The sequence below is a fragment of the Fulmarus glacialis genome, unplaced genomic scaffold (assembly GCF_000690835.1).
Source record: "Fulmarus glacialis isolate BGI_N327 unplaced genomic scaffold, ASM69083v1 scaffold10929, whole genome shotgun sequence".
Lineage (NCBI taxonomy): Eukaryota > Metazoa > Chordata > Aves > Procellariiformes > Procellariidae > Fulmarus > Fulmarus glacialis.
The window spans coordinates 9954-27408 of record NW_009232635.1 but is presented as its reverse complement, the minus strand read 5'-3'; the positions used below and the strand labels follow the sequence as shown (position 1 = coordinate 27408).

Genomic DNA, 17455 nt, shown 5'->3' with positions numbered 1-17455 from the left:
GGTCCTCCAGGTGGGGAGTGGCTCCTACACCTGCCTCTTCAGCTGGTCCCCATTCAGAGAAAGAAGGGGAAAAACACGATCAAAACAAGACTTAAGTTTAAATGTGTGTCTGGAGAATTTATTTACCTCCCTGATGATTCTGCCCGTCAGCGCTGTATTATGAGCAGGGCAGTATCAGAAAGGCAATAAACCCACACCGACAATGGATCTAGGTAGATCTATTCAGCCTCTGCTGTACCAGACTGGAGGAGTGTTTCTCCAACTTGTACATCCTGGGTGGCAGGTTAGTACAAGCTCCTTCAGGCAGAGGTGCAGAAAACAGGCTGTTAAGGAGCAGGGAAACTTGTGGATTTATATCCCCTCTTCTACCCCCACCTAGCATTTACGTTGCCAGCAGCACTCACATGAATGTCTAACTCTTACCTGAGCCCCACCTTCTTGGTGTCTACTACCTAGCTTACTGTAATGAACTCTGCCATAGCTATTTTGACACCAGTAAATACGAGTCTGATATAAATCTGATACTTCAGGAATACTGCTACATTAGAGAAGCACAATTTTCTTCACAGCAGTGATGGTTTGTCCCTACCAGAATTTTTTCAATTTATTATATGACTACTTTCAAACCAGCTTAATCAATCATATTTGTATGTCACAGTTCTACAGTCAAACTAGGACTTTCTCTGTTTTCCCCATTTTTTTCCAAAGAGTTCAGGACACACAGCTTATTCCTGGCTCCCTGGTACAGTCAGATCTTGAACCAGAGACTGCGCATCCTTGCTAGTAGGCGAGCCGCTCTGCGTTTCAGCCCAGGGCTCCACCGGCAGCCTGGGGACTGGATGCAGGATAGACAATTTGGCTCCCTGAAGGAGTGCACTGTGGGCTTGTTTCAGTGTTCAGGCATTGGCAGAAGCCCATTTCCACCCACTACCTTTCTCAGGTCCTGCCTGATGCTTCCAGGAAAAGCCAGTGGCTAACGCACAGGGGACACGTACTCATTTTTCACATACAGACCTGACTCTTCCAGGAGCTCCTGCCCTCTTGTACACACACAGCACTGCTGCAGCTCACTCCCTTCTTACTCTGAAAGACCCGCATTTCTCCCTGGAAAACCAGGCCCCAGGTGAAGTGATTCCCCAGAAAGCATTCAGTCTGAATTAGCCACTTCACTTCCTCTGCATTATCCTTAAAACGCGCCGGCAGCCACAGAACTGCTGCAGTGGCCTGGTTTTCACCTGCCGCTTCAAAGACAACTGCATGGGCTAGGCTGAGCGAGAGCACCAGTGAGACAAGCAGCAAGGTCCTGCGGTGACCGCCTCGCCTCGCCAGCAAAGCAGGGCTGCTGGCAGAGGGGCAGAGATGACTGGGATCTGCAGGTAAGCGCTTAGCCTGGAGATGGGAGGTGAAGCCACCACAGAGATACCAGATAGAAAGATTGTCAGATGTGGAGCTGAGAAAGAGAAAAGAAAAGGCTGCGAGTTTTCCCTAGGATGGGGAAGGCAAGAGGACAATTGTAAGCTAGGAATTATTTCTGCAGGCCATGGAGAAGAAAGAAGCACGCATCAGGAGCAAAGCATGCCTGCGAGAGGTTTTGCAGTGTTATTTTTAAGCACTAACCAGTCCAGCTCTCTGCTCTGTCTGCATCAAGAGATGAAACTGCACCTTGGGCTCCCTCACCTGTGGTTCCTTCTGGGATCTCCCCGTGCTGTTCGACACCACCCTGATCCTCGTGGTCTCCTTCCTCCACTAAAGGTGCTGTGGCATCTGAAAAACAATGCAGCTTTCACATAGCCGTTGAGTGGCAAAACCCTGTGGAGGCCAGGACATGCCTGAAGAACTTTTTGCTCAGAAAAGCACCCGACTCCCTCCCTTGAGCCAGTGCTTGTGGAGGGAGACAACCAAGCATGACATAGCAAAGCCAGTATCGCAGGGACACCATCAGCTGTCCCCTCTGCCACACAAACTACACATCTCCAGCATACTCCTTATGCAGCTGAAGGCTTTACCATAAACACTGTCTGAAAATGCACAGCTAAAGACAGCCACTGGTGCCTGATCTGCATGCACGGCAATGCTATCTGCATGGGGATATCACTGGTCTGGAGCAGGAAAGAACAGCTCCCATCAGATACCTTCATAAACCACCCGAGCACTGCGACCGTGTCGCACTCTGGGCAGCTCCGAGACAGACAGATACCTGGCTCCATCTACCAGAGGGACGTCTGCTCGTCATGACAGCCCCAATCCAACTGAAAAGAGGGACAATATCCCCTTCTGCACCAGCCAGGTTTTACACACTGATTTCTTGAGCCACATACACAGGAACAGAGCCGCTTCACAGACGATCAGTCAGCCCACACCGCCAGCGGGACAGGGCTGGAACTGGTCAGCATCTTTGTCCACCTTTCTTTTAGATAAATTTTGCAAACTAATGCCTTTACCTGAAGTTTCCAAGAGGCAGATACTTGGGATTAAAGCAGCCAAAGGAACAGAAAAAGTGCAGTTAATTAAAACGGTGAAAAAGTCTCCAGACCACTTTGGAATTAGATTCTTTCTATAAACATGGCATTCAGATAACACTCTGGAGCAGCACAGACATGCCCCGCGTCCTACCAATATGACCTTTACATCAGCACAAATTTTTGTTTTATGTATAGACTCTGCCCACCTCATCATTCCAGCATGAATCATGCTGTACTAATGAACATGTAAATACAGAGGGGGCAAAAAAACTGCTAAGAGGTACAGCTAACTCTGAAAGGGAACACAGCAACCAGGACGTGCTGTCAGTATCTTGGGGGAGCACAATGATGCAAACCTCTGGCCCTGGGAACGCACAACATGGGATTGCTCCCAGCTGCGTTGAGCTAACAGGACCTGGCAGTCACTGTGTAAAAAGTCTTCAGGAAACAAAACACAAGCAACTTCCTGAACTATAAACGCTTCACCTTCTCTTGCCTTCCAACCCACTCTCCACCTTTAAAGCTCATTATCTCGTTCTGCAAAGTGGCAAACATCACTTGTGATGAGACTAATGAAGAGCATTTGTCCAAGAGTGCAGACACTCCTCCTGAGAAACCCCACCAGAACACGGCATTGCAAGTCTTTTGGCAAGGTTTACCACGACCCCATCCATCATGGTTTCAAAGCAGTAAGTCAAAGAGCTCCCACCTTCCGTAGTTGGGGTGCTCTTAGCTTCAGATGTTTCAGAAACAGGCTCATCCGATCCATCATCGACTGGTATCTGAAGGGGATAGCCTGGAAAACATTCAAATACTTAGAACAAGTCCTTGGCTATGAATTATGGCCTGTGCATTACGAACTCTGATTGCCCAAATCCACAGCAGTAAGAAACTGTAATTGGAGAGTATAAAACACCTGAACTAATAAGCAAGCAAAGCGTGAAAATGCCAACCAAAAGCACCAGTGTCATCACCAAAAGGAACAAGCGGAAACCCATCAGCAAAAGAAAAGCCCAGTGAACTGGACAGCTAGAAACAGCAAAGCATGGTACAAGCAGGAAAGAAGATCTTAGCAACGTAAGCAGAAAAGATGTACAATTTCTGAGTCACTGTTGTCCTCTCTGCCATTTCTGGAGCCATTAGCCTCCCTCCCAGAGCAGGCTGCTGAACGCCTCCATGATGCGTTAATTCTAATCATGGCAAACCAGCAAGTCTTTGTAAAGGGCTTGGTGTAGCACATAATGTGCTGTGCAAAGACTTGGTTGCGAAAGTCATCTTTTGGAAGAGCAGGGCAAGAGGCACAAGTTTCCTCTCTGCAAGGAGTCTGGGCAAATAAAATAACGAGAACTGGAGAAAACGACTTGGAAAAGAAGATTCAAACTAGCATAAGCAAAATCCCTGGGAACCTATGATGTGCGAAGCTGAGGCTACAAGCTGAGAGGAGCTATCAGACTGAAATGCGTTACAGAACCCGGGATGAATGGATGCTATGGATTCTCTCCAGGACAGAGGCAATCCATTTATCTGGTGTAAACTGTGTCCAAAGCACCTCAAGAAAAGAAAATTCAGATGATGTTTATACAGAGCATAGCCGGGAGTGAGTCCCACCAGGTTTGCTGACGTTACGTGGGTTTCCAAGCTCAGTTGTGGAGCATTGTGGAATGAGAAAGGAAAGGCATCTTGAGAAATGCAGATCTGACATATGGGGCAAAAGATTCTTGCATGGCCCCTGCTCTCAGAGCTCTCTGTTCAGTTCTCCCCATTTCCCTGTGCAGGTGAGAAAAGCAGGCAGCAAGCAGCATCCTTGAGCTGTGTCTCCAAATAAAAGCAGTGCTGTATTTTAATAGCGAACTAAGGAGTGAATACAGAAACACACATTTGCAAAGCTGCAGCATTAAGATCATCATTAGCCTGGATACTGGGGGTTGTTCTGCTCTTGCTGGGCAATGATATCAAACAGCAGCATTCTCCTACGACTACAAACATCAGAGCATCTTATGGGCTACCCACTGTCCACTGGCTGCAGCCGGCTGATCCACGGTAACGTACCAGACACACATACCACCTCCTCCTGGCCGTCCCCAAGGACCCCTCACACCCCTCACACGCTGGCCCTGCTCTCCCCACTTCGGTCATTCTCTCAGCAGTGGGCAAGGCAGGTCCTTTACACCATCTCCTCCTGGAGGTGCTCACCTGATGGGATGTGCTTCTCCTGGCCAGCTACGTGATCCTCCATCATAGTGATGTCCTGACGCTGCTCCGCCATCTCTCAGCAAAGTTACCTGAAGAGGAGAGTAAAAACAAACACCCATCAGGCAAAACCTGACACAACATGCCTTCATCTGGAGTCCAACTTTGGTTTGTCGGCCAGTTTCCAGGAGCATTAAACATCCTATTCAAGCAATCAGCCAACAACAGCCAACCACCTTTTCAGCCACTGTAAGAAGATATCTACTTTGTTCCCTTTTCTTGATGAGCCCTGAAATCACACCATTGTGCTCAGGGAAGGTCACAGCTCAAGATACATGTTACCTACTAGGTTTCACACCAGTGCTGAAATACTCCCCAGAGCATCTAACATTAGTGCCTCCAAATTCACCAGGAGCGTGTTTTGTCCGCAGTCATCAAGTGGAGGAGGACAGCGGGAAGGGAGTGCTAACATGCCAAACCAGGGCTGCCCCAGCCAGACCACTCTTCAGCAGAGCTGCACCAAGCTCTCAGCACAGGAGGTCACAGCAATCCACACTCAAGACAGAAAAAATTCACCTAGGGGCATGAGCCAAAAGGAAAACACGGATTTTGCATAAAAGACATTTAAAGGAGCAAATGTTCCTTGTGAACAAAGAGAAGTTCTAATTATTCCTGCACAAGGAAAAGCATGTGCCAGTCACTGCATCCATCACAATAAGGATGGATGGCAACTTCTGCCCAGCTGCAACATCAAAATTCCTCAGGTATTTAAGATGTCCCAAGCAAAATGACCATCCTGGTACACACAGGACACTGCTCGGCCACTGTTTTGTCCCAGGTGATCACCAGGAGCAGCACGCTTAGTGCAGACGTACTTCTGCTGCACGCTCCAAACTCTGCATTTGCCAGTTTAATCAGTCACTCAACAGAAGTGTCTGCTGGCAAGGTGTGACGCTGCTGCAGGAAGGGATGCCTTCCACCCCTGTAGATACACTCAGGAGGGATACACAGCTATAACACCACATTGATCATCTTACAAGGAATCCAAAAGTGACATACAGGGGTAAAGCAGGACTCTCCAGAGATGGATTTGGACCAGGCACTCTTAGAGAAGAGGGTCTTGCTTGGCTGTGGGTCTGAGAGGACAGCACAACGGCTGTTTAACCCTGAATTCTTCTTGCAGTGCTCAGAAAGCCAACACCATGGTACAGAGCGAGGCACAGTAAATAGGTCTGGACACTGGAGTGGAAGTAGAAAGGTGCTAAAATTCAGGGTTATTTTTCTAACGTGCATTTATTTGCAAAAGGAAATTAAGTCGCCAACAAACATTATCTGCTTCTGTGAAGCCGGGACTGTGTTTTTCCTTATTCTCCATGCTGGTTGGACAGACATTGCTTTTAGTTGACTTCCTAATAGCTGATATAATTAAGCCATTGGCAGTGATTAATAACCAGCTATTAGTGTAATCGCACGTTTTCCATGACCGTCAGGAGCGAACGAATTCAGCAATGAAGCTCAGGTTACCAGCAGCAAGGAAGCAAACTCATGTGGTTTTGTTTGCTGGCAATAAATTAACTGGATATATGGAACTACGCAAGAGAAACTCCAATGCTAGTAACCAGATCTCTCACCCAGCTTTTTTTAAGCCCTAGCAAGATGACTATGCAATTTAATTTCTGCCTTAGACAGCTACAAAGCCATTTGACAGAACTGTACCAATTAAGTTCAAGAACTTGTCCTGAAAGGAAATCACCCATAAAAATAGGGGTATAAAATAGGAAAGAATTAAGTACCTAATTTTTTCCCCAAAAATGGTGAGCCCTAATTATTTGGACATATGGCTGCCCTCCTCTCAGAGCTCAAAGGATCATATTGATTATATCCTGGTCTCATCTGGCTGCCACTTGATATTATTTACAGGTCTGCTTAGCACTGAAATAATAAAATATAATGTTAACCTAGTGTACAGGGCACAAATGCAACTTGGGCATGAATATGAGTGTAAAATGACACACAAATGTGCTGCTCGTGTGTGTGTGTGCATGTACAGAAGAGTGATCTCTCTGCCCCAAATGCACACACGACACTGGGTACAGTTTTCCCCATGCACTGCCTTGTCTGTTGGTAGGAAAACATGGATGGGAGAAGCAGTTCCTACTCCACTCACAACTGGTGGTCCCTAACAGTCCTCCCAGCCCAGCTCAGTTCACTAAACATCTACAGATATTAACATCTTTGCTTCCCAACTGCAGACCCAGAGGCAAACCACTCACAAATCTGCTGTGCTGGATTTAATTGAGGCTTACTGTTTCCTTACTCTGCCTCCTTTTCTCTCTTCCTCCCACCTGTTTTTTGGAGAAGAGCAACTAGTGTCTCCCCCAATCTCTCTGGAAAGATACATTTAGTCCTTTCTTGTCTCTAGACAAGAATTTCCTGGGACACCATCCAGAGAGGACTCCTAGCTTGAGACGCATACCCCGCTGCAGGCTCATCTGCTGGCTCCATGGACAGCATCTGACACAGCCAAAGATCTTCCACTTTTCCTCTGAATAGAGCATTTAGCATCTATGCAACCCTGGCACAGCAGCAGTGAGCCATGATTCAGCAAAGGCCGGTGGATCTGCTGGCGGGCGCGTGAGACCGCCTGGTCACAGGGCTGACTGTCGCCCCGCTTCCCACTGATCCGCCAGGGCTGGGGCTTTTCAGCACAAAGAAACAGCCGGGTGTTTTGCAGCAAAGCTGACGATCTTGCTATCTATCTGAGCTGTGCAAGAAGGCCTTTAATGCTGTGATGCTTACAGCCGGGCAGAGACAGCCCCTGTTCCCAGTGAGCTCCATGCATGGCAGGATTCAGCCATCTCAGAGCTAAAGGACTGGAGGCGAGCTCAGGAGGATATAGCCATTAATTTTTCAGAGACAAAAGAGAAAAAAGCACCACCAAAAGCCACAAAGATCCATGAAAAAAACACTCAATGGGACCCTGAGAGCACCCGAAACCTGGCTGCAGCTTACGAAACACCCTGGACGCTCATCTATTTGGACACGGTGATTTTGGGGGCCGATGCACAGTTTGCTATGGAGAGCAGAAGCATCTCCCAGCAGATGAAGCACTATGTTCTCCCACCGTGTCTGCAGCACAACAGGCAGAGGAGCAGAGTCACTCTGCGCCTGAGCCACTGTGTGCAGCAGTCAGTGGTGGAGAAGAACAAAAACTCCTCAAACTGGCATGAGCCAAGGGGCAGGGAGGGGGATCCAGCTCCCACATGGTTCCCACAGCATCCTGCTTTTAGCTGAAGAAATGCCCACTCAACAGATGCCTTTCTCACAAGCGCTGCCCCTCCCGTGCAGCTCGGGAAGCATTTCCTACAGCTTGCCCTCCAAGGCCTGGCACAGCTGAGATTTAAACTCATTACAATAGGGCTGATGAAATTTCATCAGCACCAGATAAGCAAATAACATTAAGCACACAAAGCAATTCAATAGGTAAGTACGAGTGAGCCACCACCACCATTATCTCTAAACTGCAAAGCTCTCCCAGCAGAATTTGAAATACACAGGCCATATAATCATACAGTCCTATTCACCAGGAATGTCATCTATAAAGACATTTTATGCCTCTCCGATGGATGCTGAACTTCATTCTCTCCCTCTTTCTTTTTCATCCATTGTAGATGTCAGCTAAAAGCATTGCTCAGTCAAAACCGTACTGATGATGCACACGGTTTTGGGACAGATCTGTCCAGTCAAAACCAAGAAGCAAAACTGAATTGCCTATATGCAAACCCCTTCTTATTCTACTTGGGAAAGTCTCAGCTTTGCTTCAGGTTTTCACTCAGGTAATAAATTCATATGACTAAAGAGAACTTAAACCTTATTAAAACTGCATATTTTAGATTAGACTTTTTAAACAAAGATGGTCTAAAAATTGTGCATTTGAAAAACTACTTTGAATTTTGAAAAAAGTCTATAATGATAATCCTATTCGTTTTTCAAGTGGGGGAAGGGGAAATCCCTCTTGGGGAAAACATAACATTAAGGGGAAAAAATGTTCTCAAAAACTGTAAAACCAGCCCCACCTTGAAGCAATGGTTCAGTAATGAGTAATTACAGCAAGGATAGCTGCGCAGAGATAAACTTCAGCAGCACCCTCTGCTTGACAGATAAAGCACAAACCCTCCTAAGAATCTTATCCACTTCCAGCAGAACTATTCTTGTTAACCAGGGACACTATCTGAAAAGCAACAGCCTATCCCATAATTAACAGTTCCTCCAAGCCTCACATTTTTCAAACCCACAGCCCGCCTTTCGAGAGAAGAGGCGTATTGAGCAGTCATTTTGAGCTGTGCAACAAGGCACACAAGGAGGCAAGTAGGGGGGCAAAGTTTTTATTGCCAGGAGCAGGAGAAACAGGCTGATTTCTGACAGTGCAGACTCAGCCCACTAGTACCTCTGGTGTTTGCCTTGCAACCTAGTTAGGGCCCCGAGCATAAACCTAGTTTGTCCGAGAGGCAAGTTTAACTGATGACAGCCCAGCCATCTCCTGCCACCAAATGCAATTGCTTTGCCATTTGCATCGGTGTTAAGATGAGATGCCGGCTGGCATACAGTGTATTTCACTCCCAGGCTTGGGGATGCTTTCCCAATGATAAAGGACTACAAACAGTGGCCTCCAAGCCTCCAACTGGTTGAGAGTTGAATACTGCCATCCCCACCCTCAGACCAGTGTAACCTGCAGAGGGAGCAGATATTCCAGTTTGCTGTAACCAGGGTGGGCTGGAGGTGTGCGTGGATCCATCGGCTGGAGGTGTGCGTGGATCCATTGGCGGAGCAGAGGGAGCGCAGGGTGGCCCATGGCATTCAGGCCACCGGGCGACTCTGGATGCACTTCTCCACGACTCGGCCAGCTAAGCTCAACACTGCGGTAACCAGGAGCAACTCTCATAGCATTTGCACAGCATTTCATGGGTGAACCAGGCCCCAGAACAGTCCCTGCAGGTCTGTGTTGTAAAAAATGTTAGGGGCTAAAAGCCAAAATAGCAATTTACACCCCAACAAGCCCACAGCATGCAGAACCACATATCCAGTAAGGAAAAGCCTTAAGTGAAATGATGCAAACCTTTAACAGCCATCGACAGCACTGAAGTTTAGGTCAGGAAGTGAAAGCTATTAGTCAGCTCAAGGTTCACAAGACATTTAAAGAGGAAAAAAAAATAATTTTCTTTGTGGAGTTTGGCAAGGATACTGAAAGCAACATCACTCCTCTCACAGGAGGTTGCAGAGGCCTGACAGTAAAGCCTATCAGCTTTATGTGATGGTTCCCACACTGCCTGCAAAACCACACACCGCCTTTTGTCCAACACCCACATGGGTCTCCGTGCCAGCCCGCAGCCAGCCTGATTTTGCTTCATTTGCAAGATGCACTGATCATGAGTCGAGACACCAGAGCCACATCCCTGACACCATCCTGCATTCATGCCCAGGAGAACTAAGCCATAAATGAAAGCACTGCTCTTCCTCTGCTGCCCATCCTGCAAATTTATTTTCTAAATAGCTTGTTAGGCTTGAAGGCATCAACAAAATGGCTTCGTCTGGTCTGACAGCAGAAGTAAAATCTACTAGAGCACAGCTGGGGTGGCACTGTTAGAGTAAAGCCAACTGCTCAATTCATGGCAACCTCCCGCCCAGCACAACCCACACACGTGAAAACCGGTCCAAACAAAACAACTGCTGCATCGTTCCTCCAAGAGGAACTGTAACAACGGCTACAAATACTATTTCATAAAGAGGGAAGGAGAAAACCAGGATTAAAAAAGAGAATTAAATCAATAAATGAACGAAATACATGAGAAGTTCCCAGCTAAAACACATTTAAGCCCTGTTTATAGGGCATAAACCAGCCCTAGGTGTTGGAAAGAAACTTCTCCTGTAAAGCAGCATGTTTCTCCTGCCTGGTGACCCCTCTGCGCTGCAGACGACGAGGACACATGGTGTCACACACCCTCATGCCCAGTCTGCAGCAGCAATTCCTGCACAGCCAGCGAACAGGCACCCCGGACATCTTTCTGGAGCGCAGTCAGGACACATCACCACCAGCACAAAGACACAGCAGAGCCCTCATTCTGCTGCCGCTCAGGCTAACCACCAGCAAACCACGCACAAAGCCTCCAGCACTCTCCGCCTGGGAAGATTTAGATCCCAAATTAAGTCGGGCAGCCCGAAGTCTTAATCCCTTGGCAAAAGGTTTCTTCGCAATGAAAGGTAAATAAAACCAGAGCTGAAAACAACGTACCCTATTGAGAGTGGCCCAGCAGCAGAGGGGGAAAAAAGCAGATGCCGAGGACCACACAGCTGTGCTTCGGTGGCGCTCGGCCTTGCGTAATGTGTGCCAGACGACATCATTAGCACTGTCACAAAGGAGCACGAAAACGCATCCCCGCAACCCTTCTGGTGCCAGGAGATGAGTGCTCCCACGATGCCCATCCAAGGGAAGTGGGTCAGCAGCTGCACCCCACTCACCCGTGGGCCCAGCAACACGCAGGGCTACAACCGCAGCCTAAGGATCAACAGGACACAATCCAACAGCCGCCGTTTCTGAACGGCCACGGGATTATCCCTGACCATAGAGGAAGAGGTAGAGTCTTTATCTGCAGCAATTCAAACTGCGCAGCTCCAGGGATCACGAGTCTGGGAACTAACATCTCAATTTACATACACACAAATCCCAAAATAAACTAGGCGTTGGCAGATCTGTTTGCGGCTGGGTGCGGGGGGTTACTAGCCACACACTGGTAAGAAAACAGAGGAAAGAGAAATTTCAGGAGAAGGTGAGTGCAATGCTTTGAGAGATACTGGCTGGATTTGCACACTCTGTACTCATCAGTGGGTCCAACCGAGCAGCTCCATCTTTCACACCAGCCACAAAATGTCCAAGCAATCACCCAGCTAATTTCCAGACACGGGCAGAGTAAAGCCTCTTGGCTATTGTGTCTTGTGCTCAGCCACAGCAGTGTCTTCCTTCTCCGTTATTTAATGAGTAAGGGCAGTAAGCACCCACTCTTGTTACTTGAAAATGAAAATTCAACAAACATGAGCTATCTAAGTGTTACTTCTGAAAGGTGATCAAACACAAACAGGGTTTTAAAAAAGGCATCATTCCATCTGAATTACTTAATTAAAATTGAATGACAGCCCCGTGAAATACCATCAGCCTGAAAGGCCGTTCATAATTCATAAGCAACTTCCTTTTCATCTCCTTTGGGTACTTTTCCAAGCACTGTTTTTCCGAGAAGCTGACAGAGGAAGGAATATGGACGGTGATCTCATTAATCGCAGGCACTGCCTAATATGTAGTGAGTGAGAAACTGCATGGAGTTTCAAGTTATCTAGTCAAGAGCCTAGAAAAACTTCCTTCAGGTTCAAAGAGAGACAAATGTCTCTTAGAACAATAGGAGGGAGTTGCAAAAGAAATAGTCTCAAAAATGCATCTTTCTTCTTTTTTTTTCCCCACACTTCTTCCTTATTATTCAAGGAAGTTCAAGTGACTCCTTGGGGGCCTGGAACTTTTCACACCTTTCCCTGGGGGCAGGACACCTTCCATGCAGACGTGCGATGGGTTTGAGTTCATAGCAGAACAGCTTTGAGGCACAGGAGCCTCATCACAGCAAGGGTGGTCACACTGGCTTCACGCACACCTATTTGGGACCTGAATGTTACTGAGACCAGGCAATAAACAACTCCCACACCAGTTAATGACATATTACCAAGTCTGGAAAGGAGATGGGGAAAAGGGACAGTGGTAACACTAAGGGCTAAGAAGTGCCAAGCAATGAGATGCTACGATTCTGTACAAACAGCGTCAAAAAAAAGCTGGGTTCAAAGACACAAGAGCTCAAGGAACCGTCAGTAAATAGCCCTTACAAATCTAACCTCTCCACAGCCAAGAGCTCTGGAAGCTAACTGCTGGGGGTCACCAGCTGGCAAAGGTCTCCAGGGCACACTCATGGCTAGAGAAAAGCCAAAGGATACTCACGTGCTGACAAGTTCCTCAGTGTTGCTGAGAATTAAACTAACAGAATTTGCCATCCCAAATCAGCTTAGGTCCAGTTCAGCAGCTGCCTCCAAGCAGGGTGGCAATTAGGAGACCAGATTATCCAGGCACACAACTCCAGCCCACGGCCCGAGCTGCAAGAGTAGCTGGACTCAGGAGATGGGAAATGGTTTTATCTGCATGTCTCTTCTCTGCCCAAATAAAAGGGCACCACAAATGTGGCCTCTTCCAGAAAGAGGAATGTGCTGGGAATCACTTGAGGGAGCATACACAAGTGTTCTGCAATGTAGGAATATTAACCCTTAATCTTGCATCAATTGCTATTGACAGAAGCACAAGGTGGTTTACCAAAGACATCGTTATTCCCATCTTCCCTGCAAGGGGAACAGAGGTGAAAAGGCTTGTCACAGAGCAGGCTGGGGACAAACCAGAATAGAAGCCAGGCTCCCACAGACACCACAACTTGCGTGCTCCCAGCTGCACTGCTCTCCTTCAGGCAGGGCTCTCCGGAGCAGCACTTGAGTAGAGAAACCAGAGAAAGTGAGGGATGCTATGGGGACGTAAGGGCAGCCAAGGTTCCACGTTCACCTCACCTGAAACTGGAGCACCTCCGTGTCAACCTGCAGCATCTACTGCCGCTATTCGAATCTTCCTTCCTTGATCGTTTACCCCTTCTTACCTTTCTTTTTCGCTTTTTCTCTGGCTTATCTGAGCAAGTCAAAAACAATCTTTTGCAACACCACTACAGCAGGCCCCCCCCACCCCAGCTTTCCCTGTGCACTCACAGGAGGGCGTTTAAGGGCGACTGCTGCCCAGGGAGGTGTCAGCACTCCGGATCACCCTTCTCATTCCATACTATGATGCAAAGATCAGGCTGTCTCTAAGTCCACTAACTTTAGCTAGATTAAAGCTCTGATCAGAGGGGCTTACACGGCAGCAAAAAAGGAAGCAACAGGAGTTTTAAAGCTTGCCCTGTCTGTTCAGCCGGCTCTTTGTGAATAGAAGGAAGAGAAGCCTCTTTATCAGGGATTTACTAGGCTACCTTCGGATTTCTTCCCAGCCCCCTGCTAGAGTATCTTGCAGTCATGCATTTCACAGAGCCATGAGATGGTCTACGGGTGGATAAATTCTTCCTCCCCCAAAATCCTGCTTGCTTGGGAAGCCTTTAAGCAGTTGAACACATAGAGCGGATCAAAGAGAAGGCAGGAGATCTTATTTACCAGCTAATTCTCTTTGACTCTTCCTATCCCAGGCTCAGCCCAACCCACTGGAAATCAGAGCATCTTCCCTGCTGCTGCAGGTTTTAAGGCGGGCTCACCAGCATTCAGGCTTGTACCAGTCATTATTCACTTAACAGAAAATGGTGGAAGCGTAATATTTCCCCTGCACTGCCTTTCAAAGGCCATGCTGCATGCTGAGATGTGGCTGAACTGCTACACATGGCAGTTCGGCAAAGTCCTCGGACAGTCTCACCGGCTGCTGGGAGGAGCTGCTCCCCCGGCCTGCCCGCTGCCACCGAAAAGAATCCAGCAGGGAAGGAAACACAGCACACAAGTCACTGCGTTCTTAGCATGTTACTTTTCAGCAATACCAGAAAAGTAATGTTAATGTGTGCCTGGATGGGAAGAGGGAAAAGAGGAAAGAAAAGTTCTGGAAAATGCCACTGGAGTCTTAATGAATTAGGACAGTTGACAGCACGATAGCATTCTGCCCCATCAAAAGTCTCCTTTACCTTGGCTGGCAAATTACACCATGAGGAGGAAGAAATTGCTTTCCTGAGAGATTGCATTGCCTGAAGAAAGAAAAATAGACATCCATCCCCACTAACTGACAGCTGTCGCACTCCTCTCTGTCACTCACGTGGAATGATTATAAAGGATGTTCCCATGATAAGGAGTTGAGGAGGGTCCCTTTCACACAGCAGTCAGTGGTAAAAGGAGCCTGGCAGGACTCATCTGGTCTGTGAACGCTTGCAATCTACCACAAGCAGGACTATTAGTGTGGCCAGCAGTTTCTCATGGTTATCACAATTTTCTTCATTAATATGAGGTCAGAAACAAACTGAAAGGACTTATTTCATGCTCCAGTGGGTACCACAACACATCCCAGGACAGGGCAAGGCTGACAGATACAGGATCACCCCCACTTTCCTGAACACAGCCAATCTGGGACGGCACTGAGCATTGTCACACCCTTCTTGGGTTCCCAGACAGAGCTCCTGAAATGCAGTTCGGTCAATTGAAGAGCTGAAAAATACCCCAAAACTCGCTCTTTATTAGCCAGCCAGACACCAAACACCCTCAAACAAACAAAACACCCATGCTGGCTGACGAGACAGTGTGAAGCCGAGCTCTCAGATGGGCGCTCACTTCACCTAGCAGGTATGGGACGTGATCGACCAAAGCACCAGATAAAGGCGTTTCTAGCAGGTTAGTGAACAGCGACTCCTTGAAAGCAGCTCCGTCTCCATTTTACAACTTACTGCTTTGCAGCACAGCCGTGTGCTGTAGGACCCAGCAGAGACGACTGCCAGTGCAAGAACCAAAGCTCTGCTAATTTCCTTTCTCCGCAGGCTTTTGTAGTGGCACACGTACAACAGCATCCATTTGGTGCACCGGGGCCACAGGCTAGATAAATGTCTGAAACCTGGTGTGAACATGAGATCAAATACAAGCCCTGAGCCATCTGCAGAGTGCACACACCGTCAGCACTCTCTGCACTAAAGAGTTTACGTTAAATGTTCTGCATTTAAGTGCAAAAATTGCAGAGTCCACTGCAGGGAAAAAAAAACCCTGCAGTACTCAGCCGCCTTCCCGCCAGTCCCATGAATCTTTTCTTTCTTTGCTGCAGGAGAAAACAGCAATCGTCCACTTTTGCTGCGGTGCACAGAGCCAGGGCCCCCAGGGACACACAAGCAGGATTAAGCCTTCCTGCACTGGGAAGGGCCACATCCTGCACTTTCCAGGAGCTGCTCTAGCCAGCTGGCCTCAGTGCAAGCAGTGAGCAGGCTGCAGACCAGCTTTCTTCCCCTACCTCTCTACGTGCAAAGGCAGACAATGCTGCTGTGTTTGGTGCTAGGCTCAAAGGATGCTGACACTGAGAAGAAGAGATCAATGTGCAACCAGAAGCCTCATAAATTAAGAGAATTTAATGAGAAGGAAACTTCACTTGCACCTGTAAATGGCCTTGAAGATCTGGGTACTTGCTATCGCCTTCCACCTCAACCAAGCTGGTAACACCTGTGCATGTGGTGCAGCATCACAAGAAGGGCCCAAAATATGTGATGAAAGAAGTAGATACCTTCTCAGAGCAACAATGTTTTGAATGTGGAGAGATCCAAAGAGAGAGGCCCCTACTCAAAACTGGGCAGAGCAAGGCTGCAATTCAACAAGCCAGGCTCAGACCACACTGCTTGGTCCCACCCTTATTCCTTACACCACCGGCACTGCTCCAACACCCCACTGGGAGGTGGTTCAAGGCACTAAACCAGCAGCAACTGAACCCCTCACAAGCAGTTGTTGTGCGTGACAGCAGTGCTATGGCTCATCTCACCCCGGCTTTGGAGGAAAACATAGCAGAGGGGGAAAGCATGGGAGGCCAGCGCCATGCCAGCACCAGCCGCCATGCAGCTGCACCTTGAGCCCCTCCAGGTTTTGCCTCCGGCTTGAAAAAGATAATGTCAAGACACAAGGTATGTGTTTATTGCTTACTTTGATCTCAGCTGCTCCTCTTCCTTTGATTTCACAGTGCTGACAACATTCGCTGCACCCTGATGGAAGTTCTGTGAATATTCAATGCTGCCACAGTAATGAAGACATTAAATATAAAAGGTTTTTCATGCTACAGCTCTAGCCTACAAATGCAGGCAATCCTAGTCAGAGTGGATGGGACAGAACCAGGAAAGTGCTGTGGACAGTAACATTGCAGGAGATTTTCTCAGAGCAAGGAAAACATTCACGGTATCTTCTCGGATTGGGCCTTCATTTCTTAAGTTATTTTGAGCTGTTTCAACACATGGATAGAAATTAAAACGATGACAACAGCACCATCTGCTCCAGCTACTGCCACACCACCGTGGCTGGCAACGCTCTTGCAGCAACAGAAAGCCTGTCCTAGGGAAGAAGCCAAGTCAAGGGAGTTTTCTTAGGGAGCACTATTTTACCTCTACAGGTTCCAAGCCTGCAGAGTTCCTGGCTGCAAAGATCGCCGATGCAGAAGTGGTCTACAGTGTGGTACAGCAAAGAGGCTTCCACTACTGCCACAAGGAACAGGGAAGGAACGGACAGGGTGTCCAGGCAGTTGGGTTAAGCAGCGATGCTCACTGCCCTCAGCAGTGGCGAGAAGCAACGGTATTTATTAAAAACTAAAAGCAGCATTTTTTAATTAAATCTGTATCAGAAGGGGCAGTAAGAAGATAAATGCAGAAAAAAAAATCCTAATCTGGAGGAGCTCAAGAAAAAAAAACATCAGCAGGAGAGCACAGCCTAGGGATAAGTGCATCATTCACTCCTGACAGAGGGCAGGGACCGGGACATGCCAACCAAGCCAGTGAGCAATGAGGAAATGGGTGGGCACCCCAACAGGCTCACACCTCACTGAGCACCGGGAAGTTGCTGCCCCAGTCACAGGGAGTGGCTGATCAGAGCGCTCATGGGCTGCCACGGTTCCGCCAAAGGTACTGGTGCCTGTTTTAGCTCCGAGTTTCTCACACCATGCCATGAACAGCAAGTGAGAGGTGCGGTGGGGGGCGGGAGCG

The 17455-nt window shown here is 48.0% G+C and overlaps 1 protein-coding gene across 1 annotated transcript in view; it reads right to left on the bottom strand.

Moving 5' to 3' along the window:
• LOC104082032 (microtubule-associated protein tau-like) overlaps window positions 1–4728 on the bottom strand; it is a gene marked incomplete at its 3' end in the record, with an annotated part of 26630 nt that extends 21902 nt beyond the window's left edge. The window contains exons 1-4 of the mRNA XM_009584984.1: window positions 4656–4728; window positions 3172–3258; window positions 1678–1764; window positions 19–42 (exon numbers count right to left, since the gene is read on the bottom strand). Coding sequence (XP_009583279.1) covers window positions 19–42; window positions 1678–1764; window positions 3172–3258; window positions 4656–4728 — 271 coding nt within the window. The remainder of the gene's footprint in view (window positions 1–18; window positions 43–1677; window positions 1765–3171; window positions 3259–4655) is intronic.
• Between the last annotated feature and the right edge of the window lie 12727 nt (window positions 4729–17455).